The sequence below is a fragment of the Phyllostomus hastatus genome, unplaced genomic scaffold, assembly GCF_019186645.2.
Source record: "Phyllostomus hastatus isolate PE091 unplaced genomic scaffold, TTU_PhHast_1.1 phas_scaffold_21, whole genome shotgun sequence".
In the NCBI taxonomy this organism is placed as follows: Eukaryota; Metazoa; Chordata; class Mammalia; order Chiroptera; family Phyllostomidae; genus Phyllostomus; species Phyllostomus hastatus.
In genome coordinates, this window is record NW_025334017.1 from 10481122 (window position 1) to 10509005 (window position 27884).

At 37.4% G+C, this 27884-nt stretch overlaps 1 protein-coding gene across 4 annotated transcripts in view; it reads right to left on the minus strand.

Moving 5' to 3' along the window:
* Positions 1-27884, minus strand: part of PDE7A (phosphodiesterase 7A) — a 113863-nt gene that overhangs the window by 54398 nt on the left and 31581 nt on the right. Inside the window, exon 1 of one of the 4 annotated variants that reach the window (XM_045861107.1) lies at positions 7278-7440. The exons of the other annotated variants lie outside the window; for them this stretch is intronic. Coding sequence (XP_045717063.1) covers positions 7278-7337 — 60 coding nt within the window. The 5' untranslated portion in view covers positions 7338-7440. Of the gene's footprint in view, positions 1-7277; positions 7441-27884 lie in introns of those variants that run through there. 4 annotated transcript variants of the gene reach the window in all.

The following is a 27884-nucleotide window of genomic DNA, read 5'->3' on the forward strand; positions in this document are numbered from 1 at the left end:
AAGCCCTTATTTTATGAAATGTTAAAGGGACTTATCTAAGACGATAAAAAAAAAACCCATGTATAGTAAAAGGACAGCAAACTCACAATTACTAATAACCACACCTAAAGCCAAACCAAAAGAAACTAAGCAAACAACTAGAACAGGAACAGAAGCACAGAAATGGAGATCACATGGAGGGTTAGCAACAGGGGAGTGGGAGGAGGAGAGAGGGGGAAAATGTACAGAGAATAAGTAGCATAGATGGTAGGTTGAAAATAGATAGGGGGAGGGTAAGATTAGTATGGGAAATGTAGAAGCTAAAGAACTTATAAGTATGACACACAGACATGAACTAAAGGGGGGAATGTGGGTGGGAGAGGGTATACAGGGTGGAGGGGAGTGAAGGGGGAAATGGGACAACTGTAATAGCATAATCAATAAAATATATTTAAAAAAACATCCAAAAATTTTTATTTTGAAGTTTTACTGTTCAATAAAAGTTGATGGAAGTAAAAAACAAACAAACAAACAAAAAAAAACCTCCACAAAAGCAAGAACTATTCATCACTGTACTCCTGGCCCCATAAAATCCTAGTTTTTATTTAGTAGATTCTAAATAAATATCTGGTAAATAAATGATTAAATGATTCACTGGAAATAAATTAATGAATAGCACTGATATAAAGACCAATTAAAAACTTACAAGATAAAATTAACCTAATCACCTACTAGATGCTACACACTGTAGAGGCAGAGACTTTGTTCACTGCTGTAGCCCCAGATCTACAAGAAACCCCAACATTTAGAATAGTGTCTAGTGCACCAAAAGTGATAATATTGTTGAATAAACAGGTTACCAAATTCTTAAAAAAATAGTAATAAACAGAACTAGTGCCATGAGCTATTAATAAAGTAGTGTAGACACTACAAAGAAATATACAATCCAGTCAATGCAAAATCTAGGATCAAATCCAAAAAAATATACAGTAATTCTGTATATGATAAGTATAGGATTTAAAATCTGTGGGGAAAATACTATTTAATTTAAAAAATGTAAGATTAAGTAGTTTTTACCTGGAAAAATATAAAGCTCTATTATTACCCTCTCACTAAAATAAATTATACATGGAATAAAAATTTATAAGTAAAAACTAAGGCATAAAAATATTAGAAAAATATATGGACCCAACCAGGTAGCTCAGTTTGTTGGAGTGGCATTCCAATATGCCAAGTTTCACATTCAACTCCCAGTCAGGGAGCATACAAGAATCAACCAATGAATGTATAAACAAGTAGAACAACAAATTAATGTCTGTCTGTCTGTCTCTCTTTCTCTGTCTCCATTTCCTCTCTCTCTCAAATCAATAAGTAAAATTTTTAATATTTAAAAAAAGGGAAAAATGACATTAAAAATTCTTAAATAGGAAAGGCTAACTTTCCTATAAAATCCAGAAGTCATGAACATGGATCACTTCGGCCACTTAAAAGTTAAATTAGTCCTCGCTGAGTGGCATGGTTGGTTGGAGTGTCACCATGTACACCAAAAGGTTGGTTGCAGGATTGATCCCTGGTCAGGGCACATACCTAGATTGGAGGTTAGATCCCCAGCTGGAGCACATAACTAGAGGCAAGTGATTGATGTCTCTCTCTCTCCCTCCCCTCCTCCCCCCACCTCCCTCCCTCCCTCATCTTTGGGTCAGAGGTTAAAAAAAAGTTAAATTATATATGGTAAAATATATCATAAACAAAGTGACAAATCTCAAACCAAGATAAATGAATTCAGCTCTGGCTGGTATGGCTCAATGGATTGAGCACCAGCCTGCAAACCATGGGGTCACCAGTTCAATTCCCAGTCACGGCACATGCCTGGGTTGCAGGCCTAGTCCCTAGTGGGGGGGTGCACGAGAGGCAACCACACATTGATGTTTCTCTCCCTCTTTTTCTTCCTCCCTTCCCCTCTTTCTAAAAATCAATAAATAAAATCTTAAAAAAAAGAAAGAAAAATGAATTCAACAGATGGCAATGGGCTAATTTCCCCCTACTTCAGTATAGCCTAAAAAGTGCCTCATAAATCAACTAGTAAATGATGAATAGCCAGTAAACAAGAAAGAATGTTTAACTTTATTTAACAAAAGAAATACACATTAAAGCAGTGAGTTCTCATTTTACATATTAGACTGAACTTCTTCCCTCACAAAACTCTGGCATAAGATTTACAACTCATCAGCATTCATCTAGAAAATTTACTTAGAGCTCGTTTGGATTTAGTATGCAAAACAACTCCCAAATCATTGTTATCTCTTTACCATTTAAATGAAAACTACCAATTAAATTCTTATAGGATTTCATGTATCCTTAAAACAAAAATACACAAAAAAGTTCATGACATAAAAAAAGAAACAAAAGTTTCAAAAAAAAAAATCTGATTTCAACACTGGTTGCCTCTAAGGAGGAGGCAAACACAGAGGTAGGAGGACTTTCCAATGTATAGCTTCTGAACTTTGGAGCATGTGTAGTTACATATTCACTAAATAAATCAAGTTAAAAAGTCTAATAAGAATCTACTATAAAAAATACGAAGAAAAGCATGGTCTCAAATCCCAAGGCATTAAATCATACAGAACACACTCCTGGCAGCATCATGCATAACACATCTTTCCCCAACACAATATCCTAAGGAAGCCTCCTGCAGTGTTTCATGGTAAACCATTTATTCTGGAGCAAACAGTCACTTTAATCACTTGGTATGGAAAGACACCACTCACACCTGCTGTTCCAATCCTCACTCCAAAGATACTTAGCATATTGTATTACAGGCCTCCCTTAATACTACCATATTAGTGGAAAACCTTGAAGCCTGGAAAGCAAATTATGTGGAAACAAATATTTCTATCAGCTAGGTCATACTACTAAGGCTACAGATATCATTATGTAATAAACACCTTGTCATGTCAACATCTATCAACCTGCTAGTGCCCAATAATAACTTGGATAATAGCTTGTTAAAACAAATTTTAACCGATTATCTCTAACAGTGTTCCCTAAGAAATGTTGTTGACTTCTTTTTTAATGTAAGATGGGTACTTACTAAAACAGCCACAAATTTGGAAGATAAAACCTCATTTACCACTTCACGTATTACACATTGAGAAAGACTAGTAGCAGTTCTGTTAAATAAAATACTGTAAGTAAAAAAATGAGTAATAAACATAGTATAGATTATAACTATGACATACTAAATTTATTTTAGGATAATCACTTTAGTCTTATTTATAGAGGCATTAATTTAGATATTAAAATTATAGGGTTTGCATTAATCATAATCAAAACTTGTTAAAAGGGTAGAATTTTAAATATATATCAACAAGTTATACAGGGATTGCAAAATATTCAAATTATTCTATTCATTACTGATTTGAGTAATTGTGGTTTGCAAATACTTAGCTTAAATGCTATACTAAACCACAAGACACAAGTCTTATAAATCCAAATGAGACAAAATATTTTTAAGAATGGATTTAAAGGGTATGTATCTGAACACATTAATGAATAAATTCTGAGTGATAATTCAATTCATTCATTCATCACATCATGGACCAAGATTAAAATGAATATTAAACTTTCTCTAAGCAATTTAAGTAGAATAATCTAAAGTAACTAATTTTGGAAAAAATACTATAAATTATAAAAATAAAAGTTTGATTTCCATGTTAGTATTTTTAAGAATTTTATATGTGCTTTATACACCAACACTGCAGCACAGACTTAACATACTTTTAATGTTACCATTTTAAAAGTCTTATACTAGTAAAATCCTATTTTAATACTTTTTAACACAAATAGTAAAACAAATTTAGCCAGATTCCTTTGTCACACTGTCAGTCATAAAACACTCCGAGCTATCATGCACATTCCCACTCCGCCTCACCAGTGAATGGAAATAACTGAGAGGCTTCTACTCGTGACTTTTCTAATTTAGCCATCCTGGGAACAACTTGTAAAGCAAATTAGTACAGGTCAAAACACGGGCAAGGCTGAGCTAATCAGAAACTGACAGCCACAGTGCAAACAAACTAAACTGTAAGGTTCCAAATGATCCACTGCCACTAACAGGAGTTTTGAGTGGCCCCAGGAAGACTCTCGCTATCTTGAATCAGGGTGAGTCACTCTTCCACAAGATTTGACTTACAAGATAAATGGCAAAAGGTATAAAAGTTGGTCCCGGGCTTAGTTAATATATAACTTTTAAAGACAAACACATTTTAAAATTGACTAAAGGTATTTTAAGTGCTATTGCTTTCATCTTGTTTAAGTTTCCACTAAAATGATTATTGTGAAAAAGAATGTGCATTTCCCTGATGTGGTAAAAATAGAATACATTAACTAACACTTGCTGAGCTCCCTCCTACTCTGTGCCAGAAGAAATCATTTCCCAGGTGTACTCATACAAAATCTCACAATCCACATAAAATCTCTGAGGTCAGTTATATTGGCCTAGATTTGCTGATCAGTAAACTGAATGTCAGTGCTTTAGATGCAGTAGCACAAAATAAAATTTTTTTGGTAGCATTACCAAAAAATAGTAACATACCACAAAAGATGAAGCCTAGCCAAGGTTCCAAAAGCAGTTTTCTCTGACACGGTAAAATGAGCTTTTTCAGAGTATATTCATTTTGTATATGCAAAAAAAACATGCTCATGTTTGAGTACCTAGTCGAAGATTGCACTGATCCACTGAATAGTATCCTTCACCCACTCTCATTCCCTATAATATACTTTAAAAAAATCACAAAATATTAGCACTCATTTTACTTAAAAATTTAATTTGTTGATGGTTCTAAAAAAGTAAAGTCTCCAAAATCATCCACAATTCAATTAAGTTAATTAATTTTAACCTTCATTTAATAACATGGTAAGCTAATCCTCTAAAATGAGTAAATAGCTATCAGTGCAACAAAATCAATTCTTAATTTACAACACATACAAATTTTTTAAAAAATGAGTATGTTGTATTTCTTTCAGAAAGTTCTTCAGTAACTCAATCTCAAAACAAATAACACCCAGAACTGTCAGAAAATTGAACTGTATGAAAGAACTATATTCATCCAGATGGGTGCCTTTTCTACAGTAGGCCACGCTATTAATACACGGAGTCAAAGCACCTCTACCTAATATACAGAGGCAAACCCAGGGAAGCTGTCAAATTGAGGAGACAAAGAAATATAGCCCAAATGAAAGAACATAATACTATGCCCAAAAAAGAACTAAACAAAATGGAGAGAGCCAACCTACCAGGTGCAGAGTTCAAAACACTGGTGATCAGGATGCTCAAAGAACTCATTGAGTATGGCAACACCATAAAGGAAGAAATGAAGGTTACATTAAGTGAAGTAAAGAAAAACCTACAGGGTATCAACAATAAAGGGAAGGAAACCGGGATACAAATCAATAATTTGGAAACATAAAGAAGAAATAAACATTCAGCCAGAAAAGAAAGAAGAAACAACAATTCAAAAAAAATAAGGATAGTATAAGACAACTCTGAGACATCTTCAAATGTGCCAACATCCGAATCATAGGGGTGCCAGAAGGAGAAGAGGAAGAGTAAGAAATTGAAAACTTATTTGAAAAAATAATGGGAAAAAAAAAACCCAACTTCCCTGATTTGGCAAAGGAAATAGACATGTAAGTTTAGGAAGCACAGAAAATCCCAAACAAGTTGGAACCAAAGAGGACCACACCAAGACACATCATAATTAAAATGCCAAAGGTTAAAGATAAAGAGAGAATCTTAAAAGCAGCAAGAGAAAAAGAAGAGAGTTACCTACAAAGGAGTTCCCATAAGACTGTCAGCTGATTTCTCAAAAGAAACTTTGCAGTCAAGAAGGGACTGGCAGGAAGTATTCAAAATGATGAAAAGCAAGGACCTACAACCTAGATTACTCTATCCAGCAAAGCTATCATTTAGAATTGAGGGGAAGATAAGAGTGCTTCCCAGACAAAGTAAAGATAAAAGGAGTTCATCATCACCAAGCCATTCTAAATGTTAAAGCCATGACATGTTAAAGGGTGTTATAAGAAAAAGATCAAAACTATAAACATTAAAAAGGCAACAAATTCAGAACTATCAACTGAACCTAAACAAACAAACAAACAAACAAAAAAACCCCAACAAAGTAAGCAAAAAACCAGAACAGGAACAGAATAGAATCACAGGTATGGAGACCATATGGAGGGATATCAGTGGGGAGGGGAAGGGAAGAGATAGAGGAAAAAGTGCTGGGATTAAGAAGCATAATTGGTAAGTACAAAATAAACAGGGGCAGGTTAAGAATAGTATAGGAAATGGAGAAGCCAAATAACTTAAATGCACAACCCATGAACATGAACTAAGGGGGGGAGTGCTGGAGGGAAGGGGGGTGCCGTGGAGGGGAGCAAAGGGGAAAAATTTTGGGAGAACTGTAATAACATAATGAGTAAAATATACTTAAAAAAAAAAAAGACCTTTAACTATACAGGAGCTTTTGTGTTGCTTGGCAAATAGTGATTCCCTGTAAATTTTAAGTTAAATCTCTTCCATTTCTTAATACAGGAAGACAAAAGCTACAGGATGGATCAAAGACATAATCACTTTCATATGAAATTGTGAGTGTAATTTCGAGTAGTATAATTTTAAATATATCCTACTTCAGACCCTCATCCAGATGGTAAATGGCTAGCATGGTAACAAGCAGTGCTCAAACCTGATATTCAGAATTCAAATGAAAGAACACGGATATATATTAATTTTAAATGTTTTTAATATATTATAAGCAAGGCATACATTTTAGCAACAGCAAGACCTTAAGAGAGACCATGATAGGGTATGGTATTTACTTTTTAAAAAGTTTATATATTATGATTGTTTAGAAATCCTCAACACTATTTTAAATTTACAAGCATTAGTAAATTATTTATCTCCAGAAAGGAATGTTTAAAATCACACTAAGAATCTGAATTGTTTAATACTTTTATATCTTAAAAGTTGAACTGCTTTCACCAGAAAAACTTCTGTAAAGGAATGATACCAAGGGATGACATACAAAAAGCCCTCAAGGAGGAATAAGGTGGAAAAGAATAAACATCACACACAGTAATTTTCAGCTTTTCAGTGGAGAAGTAAACCTCACAGCTCTTTTAATCAGAGAAATAAAAACCAAAGCAAAAGGAGAAGAAACTCAACTAGTAATTTCATTTCTATCAAATATTAACACTAGTGATTGAATGTTACAATCCTAAAAATAAAGATGGCCTACCTTAGAGGTGATCCACTTGATAAGAACCAAGGCCAGACACCAGATCAATGTAATTCCCATTGGATCAATCAAAAGCTGGCAGCATAATCTCCCTCCTCCCCCAGTGAGCAATGAGCAAGAAAGGCTTGTTAGGAGTTAGAGAATAACCAGCTGTCCTCAGGCAGAAGAGAGGGGACACTGACTGCCTTGAACCTCAAGCAGCTGCCTTCAAACAACAATCACCTGACTCCTCTGAGAATGCGCTGCCAGCCAGCCTACTTACCCAGCGCGTGCTTAATGCCACAACCCAGGGTTGGGGGAGAACAGCGTCAGTAACAGGGGAAGAGGAAAGGGAAACACGGTGTAAGGACAGACCTAACAGCCCCACAAATGGAGACAAAACAGGTCTCGAGCCAGCCTCACACACTTCTACAAATGTTCACACTAAGACAGGGCTTTGAAACAACTTTCAAAAAACGTTTGGCAGTACTAAAACTTTTCTCATTTCTTTTACCTAGACCAGCTTCACAGACGTGATGCCCTGGAATTTAAAGGTATTAATACATTTTATTCCATCTTTCCCACTTTAATACTGAATTTGTTCAACTTTTAATTTCCTTTAGGGCTAGGATTACTGTATGAATGTTAAAGGCTTTCACTAACACTGTCCATGCTATTTAACATTACCATTCACTCATTTGGAACTTATTAACAAAGGCCAGTTGAACAGTACATTTTCAAGCAATTAAAAGTATACTCTTTCCAAACCCGAACTGCAATGTAGCTTACATTACAATATTATTGGAACATGTCTCCTCTTGGCTGTGAGGGAGCTCTGTAACAGCAAAGTGGGTCTATATTCACTCACCTTCATGATGCAGAGAAAAAGCCTTTCACGATACTTTTATTCAAGTATTCAGCAAGTATTTATTAAGTCACTACTATGTACCACCTCCTGTGCCAGATGCCAGGAGCATAGTCGTCGTGTACAAACAGACATGGCTCCTGCCCTTGTGAAGCTTACAGTTTAGTCAGTCTACATTATCAAAGTCTGCAACTGTACCAAGTGCAATGAAGCTGAGATGTTGCCAGGAAAGGACCTAAGGAACTGCCAACAAAGCCTAGCTATGTCCTAGTTAAGAGGTGAGGGACTTCTTTGAATTGTCCCTGAGCTGAAATAATGGGACAAGGCATGATGGCTAAGAAGCAGACAAAGCCAAGTACAGTGACTAGAAGAAACCAGAAGAAGAGCAAGGGAGACTAGAATGCAGAAAAGTAGAAAGCCAGAGTGGAGGCCCCATAAAGGTGATTTGTCTTCACCCCAAAAGCTAATCCCAAGTTGCTGAAAAACTTTAGTTGGTTTTGGTCAAATATAGCTTGGTGGGCTAGGGGCTGGGTAGACAGTTAGGAGGCCGCTGCAAGAGGTCCAGGGGAGAGGTGATGGTCATCCGCATGGGGTGGTGCGGTGAAGAGAAGTGAACTGTAGCTCATAAGACGACAAACCCATCTGCATGTCAATGGCACACAAATGATGGTTCTATAATATTTGAACATAATCCTAATAGTTCAAGTACAATGCTATTTTCACTGTCCAATCATCAGTATGAAGTATTTAAAAGAAAACTTAATACTTCTGACCAAAATGGAGGCATAGGCAGACAAACTGTGCCTCCTTGCACAACCAAAAAAAGGACAACAAGAAATTTAAAAACAAAAAACAACCAGAACTAACAGAAAATTGAACTGTATAAAATCCAACAACCAAGGAGTTAAAGAAAACACATCCATCCAAACCAGAAGGGGCAGAGGGCAGCCGGGTAGAGAGGACTCTCGGCAAGATGGTGGCTAGAGGATCAGGGCGGGCAAGGTGGCAGATTGTGGACTGGGCGGTCCCACATTCACAAGCAGATAAACCAGGGGGAACAACTGGGGAAAGCAAGACCGACCACAAAAAAACCAGGGTTCCAGTATGGGGAAATAAAGCCTCAACACCTCTGACTAAGAAAACCTGTAAGGGTTGAGGTGGTGGGAGAAACTCTCAGCCTCACAGGAGAGCTCACTGGAGAGACCCGCAAGATCCTAGAATGTACAAGCCCACCCACCCAGGAATCAGCACCAGAAGGGCCCAGTTTGATTGTGGGTAGTGGGGGAAGTGACTGAAAACTGGCAGGGATTGCAGCAAGCGACACTGTTCCCTCTTGGTCCCCTCCCCCACAGACAGCACCGTAATGCAGGGATGTGGGTTGTCCCACCCTGGTGAACCCACCCAAGGCTCCACCCCTTATTACATAACAGGTGTGCCAAGGCAAAAAAAAAAAAAAAAAGGCCCAAATGAAAGAACAGACCAAAGCTCCAGAAAAAATACAACTGAGCCACGAAGAGATAGCCAACCTATCAGATGCAGAGTTCAAAACACTGGTAATAAGGGTGCTCACAGAATTGGTTGAATATGGTTGCAAATTAGAGGAAACACAATGAAGGCTATGAAAAGTGAAATAAAGGAAAATGTACAGGGAACCAACCAGGACTCAAATCAATGGTCTGGAGAAGAAAGAAAGAAACATTCGACCAGAACATGGCAAAGAAACAAGAATTAAAAAAAATGAGGAGAGGCTTAGGAACCTCTGGGACAACCATAAACATTCCAACATCCGCATCATAGGGGTGCCAGAAGGAGAACAGGAAGAGCAAGAAATCGAAAACTTGTTTGAAAAAAATAATGAAGGAGAACTTCCCTGATCTGGCAAAGGAAGTAGACTTTCAGGGAGTCCAGGAAGCTCAGAGAGTCCCAAAGAAGCACACGCCAAGGTACATCATGATTACTTTATCCAAGATTAAAGATAAGGAGAGAATCTGAAAAGCAGCAAGAGAAAAGGAGACAATCACCTACAAAGGAGTTCCCATTAGACTATCAGCTGATTTCTTAAAAGAAACCTTGCAAACAAGAATGGGCTGGAAAGAAGTATTCAAAGTCATGAAAGGCAAGGACCTACATCCAAGATTGCTCTATCTAGCAGAGCTATCATTTAGAATGGAAGGGCAGATAAAGTGCTTCCCATATAAGGTCAAGTTAAAGGATTTCACCATCACCCAGCCCTTGTTATATGAAATGTAAAAGGAACTTACCTAAGAAAAAGAACATCAAAAATATGAATGGCAAAATGACAAACAAACTCACAGCTATTAACAACCAAATCTAAAAAAAGAACAACACAAAAACAAACTAAGCAAACAACTGGAACAGGAACAGAATCACAGAAATGGAGCTCACATGGAGGGTTATAATCGGGGAGTGGGAGAAGAGAGGGGGAAAAGGTGCAGAGAATAAGTAGCATAAATGGTGGGTAGAAAATAGATGGGGAGGTTAAGAATAATATAGGAAGTTTGCCCTGGCTGGCGTAGTTCAGTGGATTGAGTGCGGGCTGTGAACCAAAGTGTCGCAGGTTCAATTCCCAGTCAGGGTACATGCCTGGGTTATAGGCCATGACCCCCAGCAACCGCACATTGATGTTTCTCTCTCTCTTTCTCCCTCCCTTCCCTCTCTAAAAATAAATAAAATCTTTTTAAAAAATTGTTTTTGAGTATTAAGACTATAAGTTCCCTGAGAATGGCGTAAAAAAAAAAAAAAAGAAAAAAGAATAATATAGGAAGTGTAGAAGCCAAATAACTTATAGGTATGACCCATGGACATGAACTAAAGGGGGAGAATGTGAGTGGGAGGGGTATGCAGGACAGAGGGGAATAAAGGGAGGAAAATAGGACAAGTATAATAGCATAATCAATAAAATATATTTAAAAAATAAATAAAAGTTAATTCTAGACCTCTCAAAATGAAGCATAAATTAAACTAATAGGTCTAAATAAAAATTTTCCAAAATTGAAGCCATTCATGTTAATCCTTGCACAAATTGAGGTAATTTTAATTCGGTCATGAAATTAGGTGTGACAAATGACATTGTCAGGGTCTGTGATTACTCTCCGTATTCCAGTGAGGTTGCGTGGACCAAACTCAAAAGATGCCCCCAAACAGGACAGACCTGCAGGGTGTCCATCAGTCCCATCCTCAGGAGAAATGCTAATGGCTCGTGTGTAAGGGGGTGTACAGCCTGGGCCAGTGGCTAAAATGGGCTCAAGGTCATTATCTGCTGCTCTGTCCTGTGCTGCATACTCCAAATTAACCCACTACACTATGATGCCTAGTCCAGGAATATTTCCCTTCCAATCAGCTACTTAAAAAGTCAAGTTTTAAGAAGCAAACACAATGTCCCTATTTTTGGTACAGTACTTAAACATTTTTATAAATGACTTTTTGGTTAATGTTGAGCTCAAGAATCTGTGCTTTCTTTTAGTTTAAAAGAAAAGGATTGAACAGAAGAAGAGGCAAAGAATAAGAATTGAGACATGGAGGGGAAAAAAGTAAGAACGGCAGTCTGTAAATTCTTTTAAATGAATTTCTGTTGAGATTATGTCCACCACTCAAGAGCCTGGGTTTATTTCCTAGCTTTACTGCCAAGACCTGAGTGAACCTATGCAAGTCACCACCTCCCTGGGCCTTATTTTCTTCCCCTTCACAGGAGTTAATTAACAGCTATAAAAGAATACTTAGCTCTCAATAAATTAGAACTGAATCACAATTAAATATTGAAAACTTAAGAATAATGGCCTGACCCACACTAGCTCCACCCCAACTCTACGCTTAATTGCAATCACGGTGGTCCAGGAGGGGAATTTGCTCTGTGCTTGCTTGGTGTGGACTGAGAAATCTTTCCTGAGCCCCAGTGGGGTTTTTGTCTTGGCTTTCATTTTTCACAATGGTGAACAGGCCCCCTCGGCAGCCTCTTCTTAAATGTCTACTATATTTCTGAGACTGAAATACAGAGCTAATCAAGACACAATCCTCTCAGATCACAAAACATCCTAGAAATAGCTATTGAATTTATGCCTCAAATCAAAGATTCTTAACTAATAATGGCACATTTCCATCACTCAAATCCTACAAAAATCTCAGGCAACAGTTTTTTAAAAAATATATTTAAATTTCTTAATGGTATGAATCTAATGGATTTAAAGCTTTTTCTTATTTTGAGATATAAAATACTAATTTATCTTGCTAAGTTACAAGCCTTCTCTGAATAACAAAAAAAGTTCTGTCAGATGAAGCAAAAACAAAAGTTCTTATTCAATTAGTATAAACACTCCTTTATAATATTATGTGTATTGGAAAATTCTCCTAAAAATTAATCTTTCCAGATTAAATCTATGTAATTTATTATTCTATAAAGAAATACCTTTTATTAACATTTAATTTTTTAAATTTGTTGATTTTTTCTTTAGAGAAAGAGGAGGGGGGAGAAGATATCAATTTGATGTTCCACTTAGTCATCGGGTGATTCTTGTGTGTGCCCTTACCAGAGATCAAATCCACAACCATGGTGCATCAGGACAACGCTCTAACCAACTGAGTAATTTGGCCAGGGCAAGAAATAATTACTTTTTTACAACAGCAAATGTATTATTTTATATTAACTTTTTTCACCTGTCAAAGCCTTAGTGAAATGTGTAATAGGGTAACCATAACAAAAAGCACTTGACAATACTAAAAAAATTAAGGCACAGGATACAGCTAAACTTTCCAAAACAGAATTTGATACTGTAAGAAGAAAGTACAAAACTTTTACCTTTCTGGAGCTTATCAAACTAATACCTAAAAATTGAAGCATTAAAAGCAGACCTCACTATTTTAGGAGTGTGTGTGATCGATAGAAAAAAGAGGTATGACTTTGATCATTGTGTCTTAGAGAAGTAATCCAAGTGCAAGTTGCATCCCCAGGGCTTTCTGCCACCCACAGGACACCTGTCAATCTTGGCAATAGTCTTTAGCTATCCATATAGAGACTCGGCGTGCCCCTCTGTTGACCAAATTAGGCTGCCCTCATCTGCATTGACATCAGTGTCTGTGATTTTGGAATCTTGTTGACGGAGATGGCCTATCCCAGAGTTCTTTATACAACTGTAGTGTCTGAGAAAACTAAAAACAAATTCATAATAGAAAATGTGAATACTATAGCCAAAACCCTCCAATTGGGCTTTTATCATTTTGAATTCCACCACTTTTAATAGCAAATAATAAATCAGGGTGACTTTTTTGTTCCTTTTACTAAAAATCACGTATCAGGGCTTTTTATTTTTCAAATGGTATGAATTTCAAGACATATAAAACAAAAAAATTTTGATAATTTTGACAACAAAACTTATTTTAAAACTAAAGAAAAATGGGAGTTTTACAAGTTAATTAAGATCTTTGTGCCAAACTGATTTAGAGTCCTGAATTAAGTTTTCTGCTATACAGCACCCCAGTATTTGATGGGAACAGATAAGTGATTAGTTCTAGTAGGAAGGAAGGAATAAAACCACCTTAACACTTCACAATCAAGACTTCTGGACCCAAACACTACATCTGGTGATATTAAAAAGGACGTACAGACTTGCTTATCAAAACCACTGTCCATAATCTTTTTAAAATTGTGGGCAAGTAGAAATAGTCACAATTTTCAAAAGGAATATAACAGTATAGATTCCACAACTGTAGAGTCTGGACCTAGAAAAGTGGCATACGCTGTATATAATGTAAGCATAAGGCCTCTGGCACAGCAGTCCCCAACCTTTTTGGCACCAGGGACTTGTTTTGTGGAAGACAATTTTTCCACACACCAGGGTGTGGGGGATGGTTTCGGGATGATTAAAGGGCACTACATTCAAGCTCACCTCTTGCTATACGGCCTGGTTCCTAACATGCCCAGACCGGTAGCGGGTCCACAGCCTGGAGGTTAGGGACCCCTGCTCCAGTGTAGACATATACAAGGAGAAAGTCGCAGACACAGGACACCTGAATTTCAGCAAGGCTGCACACAGTTTTTGGTGACCTCAAGAACAAAAACAGAGCACTGTGAGCCCCACACTACAGGTGGGCAGACTCCTAGCTGACTGAGCAAACACCCCCTGAAATTAAGTACTTGATATCAAACTAGTGGAAGAATTCCAGCGGTTAACTCACAGAACCTTGCTTATGACCTTGTCTTGTTCCAGTTCATTTATGGGGTGCAGATCTAACAAACGCATATCAAATGTGCACATAAAACACAAAGGGTAAACCAGCTTGCTTAATTACGAAATAACTTAAAAAAAAATAAAAGCTGCATTTTGATATAAAATAAACTGCATGCATGAAGAACAATGGAAATGGGTTTTTAAAGTTTCCTTTAAAAAAACAAAAACAAAAACAAAAAACAGATGAGAGGTAGAATGGTTACACTCTAAAGGCAATCTTAGGAGGCACCGAGTCAGAGAAGTGTCCAGACCAAGAATGCCCCACTGTTCTCAATTCAGGCAACATTTATAAGACTGAGCTCAGTTCTGAATACCACACTGGAAGATGCATCGCATTTGAAAATGCAAATAAAAACAATACATAAGGAGTAGTTTTACAAACTGAGATGCTTTAGGCAAAGAAATAAAGAGACATAATAGGTGTTAACATGTGGTAAAATAAAAGAACCCAAAAAGTTTAGCTTTATTCTGTGACATTACAGATTGGAAGTAGGACCAATGGGCAAAAGTCTGACAGAATATGACTCAATATTATTTCCTAAGAACTTTGTGCAATCAAAACCATGTAAATTAAAAGGAGCTGCCTCAAACTAGCCTCTGTCTAGGAGGTTGTGGGGCAAGCTAAAACAAATGACCTTCAAGGTCTCTGCCAATTCTACCAACCAACCCTAACAACCAACACTTAGAATCATAACCTTTCTAAGAAAGCTGCTGTTATTAGCAGCTTTCAGTGGGGAATGCTTCTACCACCACTCCCCACAGACCTAGCATACTGACCCCCTCAAATCCACTAGTAGTAAGTGGTTACTGGCATTTACCTTAAAAGACATTTTTTATATTTTTTATTTTTTCACTTTGTATTTTTACTTTTCACATGAGAATTTTACTAGAGAAAATCAGGAGTATATAAACATATGAAACACAAATTGACACAGCCTATAATAAAAATGCCTGAGAGATACAAGTACAAATTCAAGCTTAGACATTTAGAAACTCACATTTGTTGATGAGATCACATTATTTCCCCACAATCCAGTTTCCTCCTTCATGGTTTAGAATGATGATCAATGAGGCAATAAATAAATATGTGTATATAAACATACAAATATGTAAAAATTCCATATACAGTTAGTGCTTTTTTAGTGCTACTAAAAATACTGATGTTCTTTTCTTAATGTCTTTCAATCACATGAGGTTCTCTTGAGAGTTCTCTTATATTTCTGCTTATACCTATCTTCACTAAACTTCTCCCTCTTTTCAAAAAACCATTGATTTACCTGTTTTTTCTGTCATGTTCAATTCAAATGCAAGCGACAGACTACCTCTTTTTGTGGGGCATTTGTTTAACTTAAACTTTGCCCAGGAAGTGTCCATGAGGGCTTTACTGAGTAACATTTACTCTGGATGTTCTTCCTCATTTTCCATTTTTTCTTTTTTCCCCTCCTCTTGTTCCTCTTCCAGTTTCTCTTTTACATCCTTTTCTTCTTCTTTTTCTCCTTCTCTCCATTTTTTATTTTTCCTTATATCATCTTCACTATGATTCCTATTTGATTGCTCTGGATTTTGCCCACAAGGCATAACTGGGTTTTTTCTGTACAGCAAGATTTGAAGTATCAGAAGCTTGTGAAGTATCAAGGGCTCTCTCCATCTTGAATAAGCTTCTCTCAGCTTCCACGATGTCACCCTTTCCTGAGTTTTCATCTGTACCAATAGCTGCTCCTTCAAAGGAGCAGCTATTTCTTTGCTTGTTTATTCTCTTTCTACTTTGTATTTTCTTATTGGGTGACATTGGTAAAAGGTACTTTTCAAATGAGAACTATTTACAGGTCAGGAAAAAAACTTTACCTCTAAAAATAGTATGAACAGGCCACTACTTGTGGGTGAAATATATTAAAATATTTATAACATCAATATTGATACTAAAGAAGAAAAATAACATCTAGAGATTGAACAAATTTAGGAAGAAAAATTCTGAATAAGGATGGCAAGTGTCAATAACTGCTTCCCTCTCAAATCAATCGATGTAGAAGCACAAAATAATTCTGAAGTATACTTGGGGCACACTGAATTGAACAGTACTATTTCATCTCTACGTACAGTATTGCAAAAGACAGAAACAGAGACTTTGAGATCTCTGGTGCGTTAGGCAAAAGGGATATAATGTAATTGAGGCATAGTCCTCGCCCTCCTCACACATCTCAGGTTTTAGTGGAGGCTACAAACAACTACAGTTGTAAATCATTACAACCACAGGCAAATGTAAAATGTTGAGTACCAACTATGACACTTAAGCCAAGATTTGGTGGCATCAAGGAAGACTACTAGGAGAAAGTGACATGCAATCTGACCCTTAAATGACACTAAGAGTTTGCCATACAAGAGCAAGGAAAAGAGCTTCTAGCAGGAAAAGCAGTATGTGCAAACATCATAAATAAGCAGAATCATGGTCACTACAAATATAAACACAAGGTCAATAAATGATATGGTAACTGGTACTAGACTAGCTGTCCCACCATGAACTACGAAGCTAGTCTTTCTGTGTGAAACACACGAAACACTGTTTTCAGGTATAAGACAAGTAGTACAGGACACTGATCCCTGAGAGGAGAAAAAAACAAGGTCAGTCCTGTAACTGCCCAGGTTTCTTCTTTAAAAGAGTTTCCAAACCCAGAAGCAGAGTGGAGTAACACTGAGGAGGACAGCGGTTTCACAAGCAGAGGACACAGAGACTGGAGTTCAGCAAGTCTGAGGCACTAATTTGCAGGGCTGAGTTACAAAAAAGGGCTCCAAAGTCTGAGAGTGAGTCCCCCGAGTCTTAGGTTGAATACTAAGGATAGGCATGCATAGGATAAGATTCCATTAGGCCAGGAAAAGAACAACTACCAGGGAAAAAATTATTATACGGGAGTTGGGAGACATCTGAATTCACCTACAGTTGAAAAATACGATATCTAGCCCTGGCTGGTGGTGGCTCAGTGGACTGCTTGCCAGACTGAGAAGCAAAGGGTGGCTGGTTCAAGTCCTAGTCAGGGCACATGCCTGGGTTGCAGGCCTGGTCCCCAGTAGGGGGTGCACAAGAGGCAACCACACATTAATGTTTCTCTTCCTCCGTCCCTTCCCCTCTTTCTAAAAATATGTAAGAAAATCTTTTTTAAAAAAAGAAAGAAAAATATAATATCTAAAATAAAGAATCCCAGCTGGGCTTAGTATCAGACTAAACACTACAGATTAAGAGATCAACAGATATTACCTAAACATTTCCAAATCGGATGATAACTATCAATCCAGATGTCAAAGAAGCTCAATGAACCCTTAACAGGAAAAACACAATGAAAACCACATCAAAATATATCACAATAAAAATTACTGAAAACCAATTGTTATCAAACCAGGCAAAGGTATTACAAAAAAAGGAAACCAAAGACCAAATCGTTCATAAACACAGACACAAAGATTTGAAAGAAAATATCAGTAAATCAAATCTATATATAGGATACATATTATATAGTATAAATAAATACAATACATATAAAGGTTTGCCCAGAAAAAGTCCAGCCATTGTTAACATAATGAGAACAGTTTATGCCCTGGCTGGTGTGGCTCAGTGGATTGAGTGCCAGCCTGAGAACCAAAGGATCACCAGTTCAATTCCCAGTTAGGGCACACACCTGGGTTACGAGCCACGTCCCCAGTAGGGGGCGTGTGAGAGGCAACCACACATTAAGGTTTCTTTCCCTCTCTTTCTCCTTCCCTTCCCCTCTCTAAAAACAAATAAACAAAATCTTTAAAGAGAGAGAGAGAGAGAACAGTTTGTGTGACATCCGGCAGCCAAGGAGAGTGGACTAGAATGTGCATGAGTGAATAATGACAACTTCACTGTACTAGTCAGTGAGGGTAGTAGCGTCATTGAACAGCGTCTCTGTTCAATGAGCATATGTACTGTGTGGCCATCACATTCAAAGTGACTGAGCGAACAGAGCAACTAATCTGCATCAAATTTTGTGTTAAACTTGAACATTCCTCTGCAGAAACTATCTGGATGATTCAGAAGACTACAGCTATGGGCAATGGGTGATTGGCAACTTCATCACAACATGCCTGCTCATGCATTGTCTCGTGCAGAGTTTTCTGACAAAACATCAAATCACCCAGGTGACTCAGCCCCCAACAGCCCATATTTGGCATCCTGTGACTTCTGGCTTTTCCCAAAACTAAAATCACCTTTGAAAAAATAAAGGTTTCAGACCCTCAATAAGAGTCAGGAAAATATGACAGGGCAGCTGATGGCTACTGGGAGAACTGCATGAGGTCCTAAAGTGCCTACTTTGACGGGGACTGAGGGATCACTGTCCTATGTACAATGTTTCTTGTATCTTGTATCTTTCACAGTACATGGTTGGACACCTTCCGGACAGACCGTGTACACTGGCCAGGTAACTTTATTGGTTAGAGCATTGTCCCAACATGCCAAGGTTGCAGGTTCAATTCTCCATCAGAGTACATAACAGGAATCATCCAATGAATGCATAAATAAGTGGAACAGCAAATCAGTTTTTTTCTCTCTCTGAATCACTAATTTTTTCTTTAAAGATGAAGGTATGCAGGGTTAGAGTGAACTCTACGTCCGATATAACTGGTGTTCTTATGGGAAGAGGGAAATGTGGACACAAACATACAACCACACAGGGGAGAAGGCCATGTGAAGATGAAAGCAGAGACTGGAGTAACCTATCTGTAAGCCAAGGAATGCCAAAAACAGTTGGCAACCACCAGAAGACAGAAAAGACAAGGAACAATTCCTTCCCTAGAGCTTTCAAAGACAGCATGGCTCTCCTGACACTTTAATTTCTGACTTCTAGCCTTTACAACTGAGAGAGAATAAATATCTGGTGATTTAAGCCACCCAATTTGTTTTGGCAGCCCGAGGAAACTATTACACATGATTATAGACTGCAAGGTTCAATACTGTTAAGACGTCAGTTTTTTCCAAGTTAATCTTTAGCTCCAATTAAAATGCCAGCATGTTTTGTTTAAAATTAATTTTAAATTTATATAGAAAGACGCACACACACACACACACACACACACACACACCCAATGTGTCATGACACATTTGCCAAATCAATAGGATACATTTGTTTTGGCAGCCTAGGCTAGTGGTATATTTATGTAAGAAAATGACTGTAAATCTCAAGAAAAATCTCAGTGGCTAATAGCAAATCTTTGCTATTAGCAAAGGAAAAAAGAAAATAAGATTGGAGGACTTACACTACCTGATTTCAAGACTTGTTCTGAAGCTATAGTAATCCAGATGGTATGTTATTTACATAAAGGCAGACACAGATCAGTAGGGTTGGGTAGAGAGTTCAGAAACAGACCTACACTTACGTGGTCAATTGATGTTTGACAAAGGTACAAAAGTAATTCAAGGGTAAGTATAGTCTTTTCAACAAATGGCACTGGAAAGACTATATAAACGTGAGGAGAAAATGAACTTCAACATGCAATCTCTTGCTATACAAAAAAATTAACACAGTTCTTATATCTAAACATAAAGGCTAAAATAATACAATTTCTAAGAAAAAGCATGAGACTATATTCATGATCTTGGGTTAAGTATAGATTTCTAGATACAAAAACATCAATCATAAAAGAAAAAATGTTATTTGGACTTAATTACAATTCAAAACTTCTGTTCTTTCAAAGATGATGTTAAAATGAAAAAAAAACTACAAACTCGAAGTATTTGCATCATAAATCTGACAAAGGACTTACATCCAGAATCTATTATACATATATGAAAAATGTCCACAACCACAAGATACCAGTATACACCCACGAGAATGAATAACACTTAAAAGGCTGACAGTAATATCTAGTATTAACAAGGATGTGGTGCAATCAGAACTCTCTGCAAATGAAACACGTCCAAAAAAATGACCTGAACATGAATGTTATAGCAGCTCCATTTATAATAATCGAAGCTGGTAACAAGACAAGCATGCACGAACTGATAAATTGTTGTATATCCATACAATGAAACACAACTCAGCAATAAAATAAAACAAACTACTGACACATGTAACAACATGGATAATCTCAATAAACACTGTGCTAAGTGAAAAAATTCAGGAAGAAGACAATCTGTATGATTCCATTTATATTAAGTTCTGGAAGAAACAAGTCAAAACTAATCAATAGTGGTTGTCTGGGGCAGTGGCAAGGGGAAACTCGTTGCAAATGGGTCCCAGAGAACTTTTTAGGGAGACTGCAGAATACAGTACCTTGATTGGCATATTAATTACCTGTATTTTTCAGACTATAAGATGCACATTTAACCACCCCCCCAAATTTGGGAGGAATAACGGTTGTTAATGCTGCTGTTGAGTTCTGTTTACATTTACATTGCTGAAATATTATGTTATTTATGTTAATAAATATTTTACCACATCTTTTGCTTCAAAATTCCCCCCCCCTTTTCCTCCTCGAAAACCTAGGTGCATCTTATGATCTGAAAAATACAATATATGGGTGTACGTATTTTTTAAAACTCATCAAACTGTGTATAAATTATACCTCAGTAAAGTTGAACTGAAGATTGACTCCATAAAAGAAACCACAGGCATCCGTCTACAACAACTCAGCAGGGCTACTGAGGACAGAATATGACGGACCATCCTTCATTTGTAGAGTTGCCAGGAGTTGGAGCTGACTCAAAGGCATGTCACAGACACACTTAAGTTAAATTTCAAAGAGCAAAATCCATCCTCTTCCACCCAACAAAGGAAGTTTACTACAGTTAGAATGTTAACAGAATGCAAAGTGAAGTTGGGATTGGTGAGGGGGTTGAGACTACAGATGTAATAAAGACTTTGTCAGCAGTTTTAAGGAGTATGAATTGTATACAAAGACCAAAAGGAAATCAGTGGAAAACTCTATTTAGGAAAAGTGATATATAAATTATACTTGGGAAGAAATGTTTTGGGCCCCCCTGTGTGGAACAGATTAACACAGTGGAAAACTTCAGTCTTCAGGAGATCTGGCCTAGATTAGGGTAGTGGTCATGGGGATGGAAAAAGGTGGCATGGGATCCAAGAGATGATTTTCTTCAATGTTTCAGGAGAAGGTTAAGCGCTCCAGGGATAATAAAAGGAAGTATTTACTCAGTAGCTGGGCTTGTGTCCCGAAGGCCTTGAAAGATAGATGCACTGGAAAGAAGGATTTAGGGAGTAATCCTCTACTAATCAAGACTATATGGAGAGGCATCATTTCAGGTCCTTAGCCCATTTTTAATTGGATTGTTTGTTTTCTTGGTGTTGAGTTTTATAAGTTCTTTATAAATTTTGTATATTAACCCTTATTAGATGCATCAGTGAATAAATATATCCTCTCATTCAGTGGGTTGTCTTTTCATTTTGTTGATCGTTTGCTTTGCTGTGCAAAACTTTTTTGGTTTGATGCAGTTCCATTTATTTTTTCTTTTGCTTCCCTTGCCCAAGAAGGTATATTAGAAAAAATATTGCTACAAGAAATGTACAAGATTTTACTGCCTATGTTTTCTTCTAGGATTTTGATGGTTTTGAGTCTAACATTTAAGTCTTTAATCCATTTTACATTTACTCGTGTGTGGTGTAAGAAGGTGGTCCAGTTTCATTTTCCTGCACATATCTGTCCAATTTTCCCAACACCATTTATTGAATATAATATCTTTAGCCCATTGTATACTTTTGCCTCCCTCGGTCAAGATACCAATTGCATATTTCACAAAACTACCCTACAAAGCTTATTATACATATTATACGTATTATACATATTCCAAAAGTTTATACAGAACCACAAAAGACCCCAAATAATAACAGCAACTGAGAAAGACAAAGTTGGAGGAATCAATGCTACCTACTGTCAAACTATACTACAAGGCCATAGTAATCAAAACAGCATGGGACTGGCATAAAAACAGACATATAGGTCAACAGAATAAAATAGAAAGCCCAGAAATAAACCCACACCTTTATAGTCAAAAACATGCAATGTGCTAAGGATAGTCTATTCAATAAATGGTGCTGGGAATACTGGATACATGCAAAAATATAAAACTAGTCCACCTTACACCTCGCACCTGTTAGAATGGTTATCATCAATAAATCAACATACAACAAGTCACGGCAAAGATGTGGAGAAAGGGGAACCCTTATGCTCTGTTGTTGGAATGCGGACTGGTACAGCCAGTATACAAAGCAGTATGGAGTTACCTCAAAAAATTAAAAATGGAGCCCTAAGTCTGACTTACTTGGTTGAGCCTCGTCCCACAGAGCAAAAGGTCACTGGCTTGATTCTCGGTCAGGGCATATGCCTGGGTTGTGGGTTTGGTCCCCACTTGGGGTGCATACAAAAGGCAACCAATAGGTGTTTCTTTTTCACATCAATATTTCTCTCCCTCTCTTTTCCCCTCCCTTACCCTCTCCCTAAAAAAATAAATAAAAATCTTTAAAAAAATTAAAAATGACTGCCTTATGATACAGCTATTCCACTTCTGGAAATTTATCTGAAGAAACCTGACACACTAATTAGAATATGTGCGCCCCAATGTTCATTGGCAGCATGATGTACAGTAGTCAAGATTTGGAAATAGCCAAAGTGTCCACCAGTAGATGAGTCATAAAACCACTATGGTACATTTACAAAATGCAACACTACTCGGTTGTAAAAAAGAAGAAAACTGTATCCCTTGGGACAGCATGGATGGTCTAGAGAACATTATGCAAAGTAAAACAGGCCAGTCAGATAAAGACAAGTACCATAGGATTTCACTCATATGTGGGAATCTAATGAACAAACTGACCTAACAAGCAAAATACAGACAGAGACTCATAGGTAGACAGCAGGATGACAGCTCAGGGTAGTGGGGCTTGAGGGTGGAGGAGCTGAACAAAAAAGATAAAAAGAGGAAGAACGTGTGGACACGGACAACAGTGTGGTGATGGCTGAGGGGAAGAGGGGAGGTGGAAGAGGGTGTGAGGGGGATAAATGGTGATGGAGAAAAATAAATTAGAAAAAATAAAAGACTGTATGTTGAGTAAGATTACTCAAAGAGAAAAGAGAAGATGGTTAAACTAAAATCTTTAGGCTCACAAACTGGAAAAGACTGAAGGACAAAAGGCCAAAACTCACAATTGTAACTATTCAAACTAAAAAGCACACGTCCCATGCTATCTGTTTTTCCTTCTCACACATTTATACACATAAAATTACTTTCCCTTATAGACCTGTAATAATCTGAAAGCCAGTAAGAAACAGCTTTGAAAACAATACAAAAAGCAATTGATAAAAAAAGGTCAGTGCTCAACAAATCAGAAACTGAATCTCCCTTTAGGCTTAAAGCTCCTTAGAGAAAAGAAGTTTTGGTTCAGCTCCTCCCCCAATCTAAGCTCCTTTAGTTCCTTTAGAAGATGAAAGCAAGATATAGCAAATAATATTAAAAATTATTTCCTCCAGTCCTGTAACACACTCTGATTTGGAAAAAGTGAAAAATAAACTGTAGCTAACCAAGACAAAAGTGGTATTCCTATTATTATTATGATTATTCACTAGGTGGCATGAATGAATAAATCTATTTAGGTGAATAAGTCTAAGACCACTTGCATTTCCAACAGTGGACTAATGTAGAAAACTAACCCTATCACTGAAAACAACCAAAAACGCTGGAAAGTATCTACTGAAATGACTCCATGAACTGGTAAGAAAATAAGGAACACTCAGGCAAAAGCTAAGTAAAAGCAGGAATGCATAAAGGTAAGCAGAGTCTTTCACTTCAAGGTCAAAGTAAAGTTGGTGAACCTAAGCTTTGAGTTTTTCACAACCTCAGGGTTACATGGAACAAAAAAAGACCAAAGTGCAGAGCACCTCCCAGTAACTATGACTAATGGGATACAATGAGCAATAATAATTACTTTCCTTGTTCATTTAAAAAATAGCTTGAATCAAATTATGTATAATTTGACAACCATCAGCTAGCAGAACATGATACAAATTTATGCAGGCTAGCAAAAAGATTGGCATCTTTTGGAGTCACTACCATTTTGATGAACTTAACTGCAAAGGCAATTAAGATTAATGCTACTTTAAGGAGCTCTAACTGGAACAATGTATAAAAAGCAGTTTATTAAGGTTCAAAAAGAACTATTTTCTCTTAAATCAACACCATTTGTTTATATTTAATAAAACGAAGAGAACATTAAGGATTCTGTCCTTAGCATATATAATTATAATGCTTTGTTTAAAATAGAATAGACAAAGAACTAAAAAGGCAATAAAATAGTTTTGATTTCCTTTTTTACATGCATTGAAGTACATGGTACTTCTTGTTCAAAAGAAATTCACTTACAATCAACACTCTACAAAGAAATGTCAAATTTAACTTATATCATCTTACATCAAGAAAACTCTCTCCCCGCAAAAAAACATTTTCTTCATGGAGACAGAACGTAGAATAAAAGACCAGAGACTGGACAGAGACGGGGCCTGGTGCTGACAGGAAAAAGTCCTGGTGCTGACAGGAACAAGTCTGCAAGAGAGTGGTGATGGCTACACAGTGAGGTGAATGTGCTGAGTGCCACTGAACCGTATACTCAAAAATGGTTAAAATGGTAAATTTATGTTAGGTTTACTTTAGCACAATAAAAAATACATAGGAAAACTATTTTCATCTAATTTTCCTTAAAGTTTGGAATTCCCTCAAGTCTAAAATTCATGCAAACAAATAATCCTCTTAAAATTGGACAGTGGGAACACAGGATTTGGGTGATGTGATAAAGGAATCAAATCTGAGGTCTATTCTTTCTAACTATGGAATATTTATACAAGATACACTCTAAAAGCCTCAGTTTCCTCCACCTCAATAATGCGAAAGTAGCTGGACACGAAGATACAGTAAGAACTAAAACAGAGAGTTATGGTACCTGTAAAGCTAATCCAGGATCATCACCACGTGTCCTTATCCAAGTCTCGGACACAATCCAAATGAAGAGTCATTAACTAAAATTTACAAACCTTTAAAAATCATCTAACTCCTTTCAAGCAGTGCTTTGATAATATATTCAAGCATATCAAAGACACAATTCAAATTCTTTAAGATGGCTTTCCCCCTCTACAGACCAGACACTAATCAACCCAGCTCCTATTCAAATAGCTAGTTTCTCTAAGTTACAGTATGATACAGTCATGGCATCTAAAAACAAAAAACTCATTAACTTACGCATTAAGTTGGACCAGAATGCTCCCCTTCTCAAACTTTTGTCAGCTGTTACACACATGAGTAACAGTCTATTTTCAGTCCTCTGCATCAATAACAGGCATGCATTTAACAATGTTAAACCAGTCAGAAATTTGCCTGAGTGGTTCAGGGTCTAAACTACAATCTTACTTTTTTAGGAGATCTGATATGGCTGGCATAGGTGATGTTAATAATCTTAAGTGTCAAAACTTTGCACACCCCCACATGATGGGAGGTATTCTTATAATACCCTGTATTGTGTGTATATTTTTTAATTACTATCATATGGTATTATGATGTTTTGACATCTTAAAAAAAACACTTCTTTTTTAAAAAAAAATATTTTATTTACTTATTTTTAGAGAGAGGGAAAGGGGGAGAGAGAGAGAGGGAGAGAAACATCAATGTACAGTTGCCACTTTCACTCCCAGAACCAGTGACTTGGCCTGCAAACCCATGCATGTACCCTGACTGGGAATCAAACCGGTGACCCTATGGTTCGTAGGCCAGGGCTAAATCCACTGAGACACACCAGCCAGGGCTTAAAAAACATTTCTTGCTGAGAAAAAACTGCCCCTTCCTGAGCCAGCCAATTCTTATAGACAGCAAAGTGCCCAGCCAGGAGCCTACGCTTGATACGCACACTAATCCATCCAGAGCCAGGCCTCTATCAGACCCTGCTACCCCAAGAAACCTTAATCACCCCAGCACCCAGTACCAGGCAGCCAAAATCACTTTTATTGCCCAAAACCCACCAATGTTATTCAAATTACTCAATCCTAAACCGTTCACCCTGCCCTGCCTTTTCTGCTGAAACCCCAAAGGAAGTCACAGCCTAATGCCTTCCCCCTGGCTCCTGTTTTCTGCCTCCTGACAACAGTGGTGTTTTCCCATGTGGCCCTGAATGGTGTGCCTCGCCTATCTCCAGGACCTGTGAGTATAATAAACTGTTTTTTTTTTTTTTTTTCCTGAGCCTCTCCTGTGTCTCCTGTGGCCTCACCTGACTGACCATCTCATGAAAGAATACAAACTATATCCACTGACTAAGAAAACACAAAATACAACATTGTGAGTTCAATAGTTACATTTAAATAACGTTTATTCATCAATCACAATGGAATCTACTTGTATTTGAAAAACACTAGTAACATGTATAAGATTTTTCAAAGTTCATTACAAATACATGCGGATTCATGAATCCCTTGCCCAGCTCCTAGGTTCTCCTGGGACTCGCTATTATGAATTGGGAACTACTGGCCAGAGGATAAGGCAAGGTGTGTGCGTACTTGCACACCCCTCCACTTTCCCACCACACACACCCTTCTGTTAGAGATATATCCAGTCTCCACACTATCGTATCTCTTTCCAAAAGCTGATAAAACTGAAGGGTAAGGGTGGGAGGAAGCTGATATAAGAAAAACTGATAGGATAAGAAAAAACTATATGACCAAGGTTAAAAGGACACACCAAAGAGCACAAAATATGTAACCCTCATCAAAAGTACAGACACAGCACCCTACCATACATTCTTCCCTAGCCTATGGAATATATCTTATTACCAAGGAAATCTAGAAAACCACTCACTATTTGTCCTTTATGGCACATGGCACAAATTTAATCCTATCTCATTTACACCCTAAACATACCCTAATTCCAACCAAACTTTAATCACAATTTCCTGAACATAGCCTGAACATTACTACTGCCACAGTTGTACCCAACTCAATTCCTCAACCAGAAATGAATTCCCTACCACTTGGGGAAGTCATGTCAGTTTTAACACTTCCAACATGTGACTGTATAAAAAGAAAAATAAAATTCAGTCATTTTGATGGGGGAACTCAAAAGTGGGAAAATTTTAATTTAAGGTAATAGTTAATAAGCTTAGTAGTTAATGCATGTGAAAAGCTACTGTTTCAGGAACTGTGGGTAGGCCCACCCTGACTCCTCCAGGACACCATAGGCAATTCCACCTCTGTGCCTCAGGAGGCCTGCCAGCACATCAAGGTGGGTATCTGAGCCACTGACCACTGCCCAGGATGAGAATGCTGCAGGTTCTCTAATCCAATTAACTTCTCCCTCAATTCCAAACCCCTTACCTACACTTTGTTCTCCTTATAAAAAGGGCCATTTTAAAATGGAGTTCAAGACGGTCTGTTAGGGCACAAACCTGCAGTCTTCTCTCGCTGGCCATCTCAATGAGGCACCCATAAAGATTCAATCCCTGTCTCTGCTTACTGGGTCTGGTA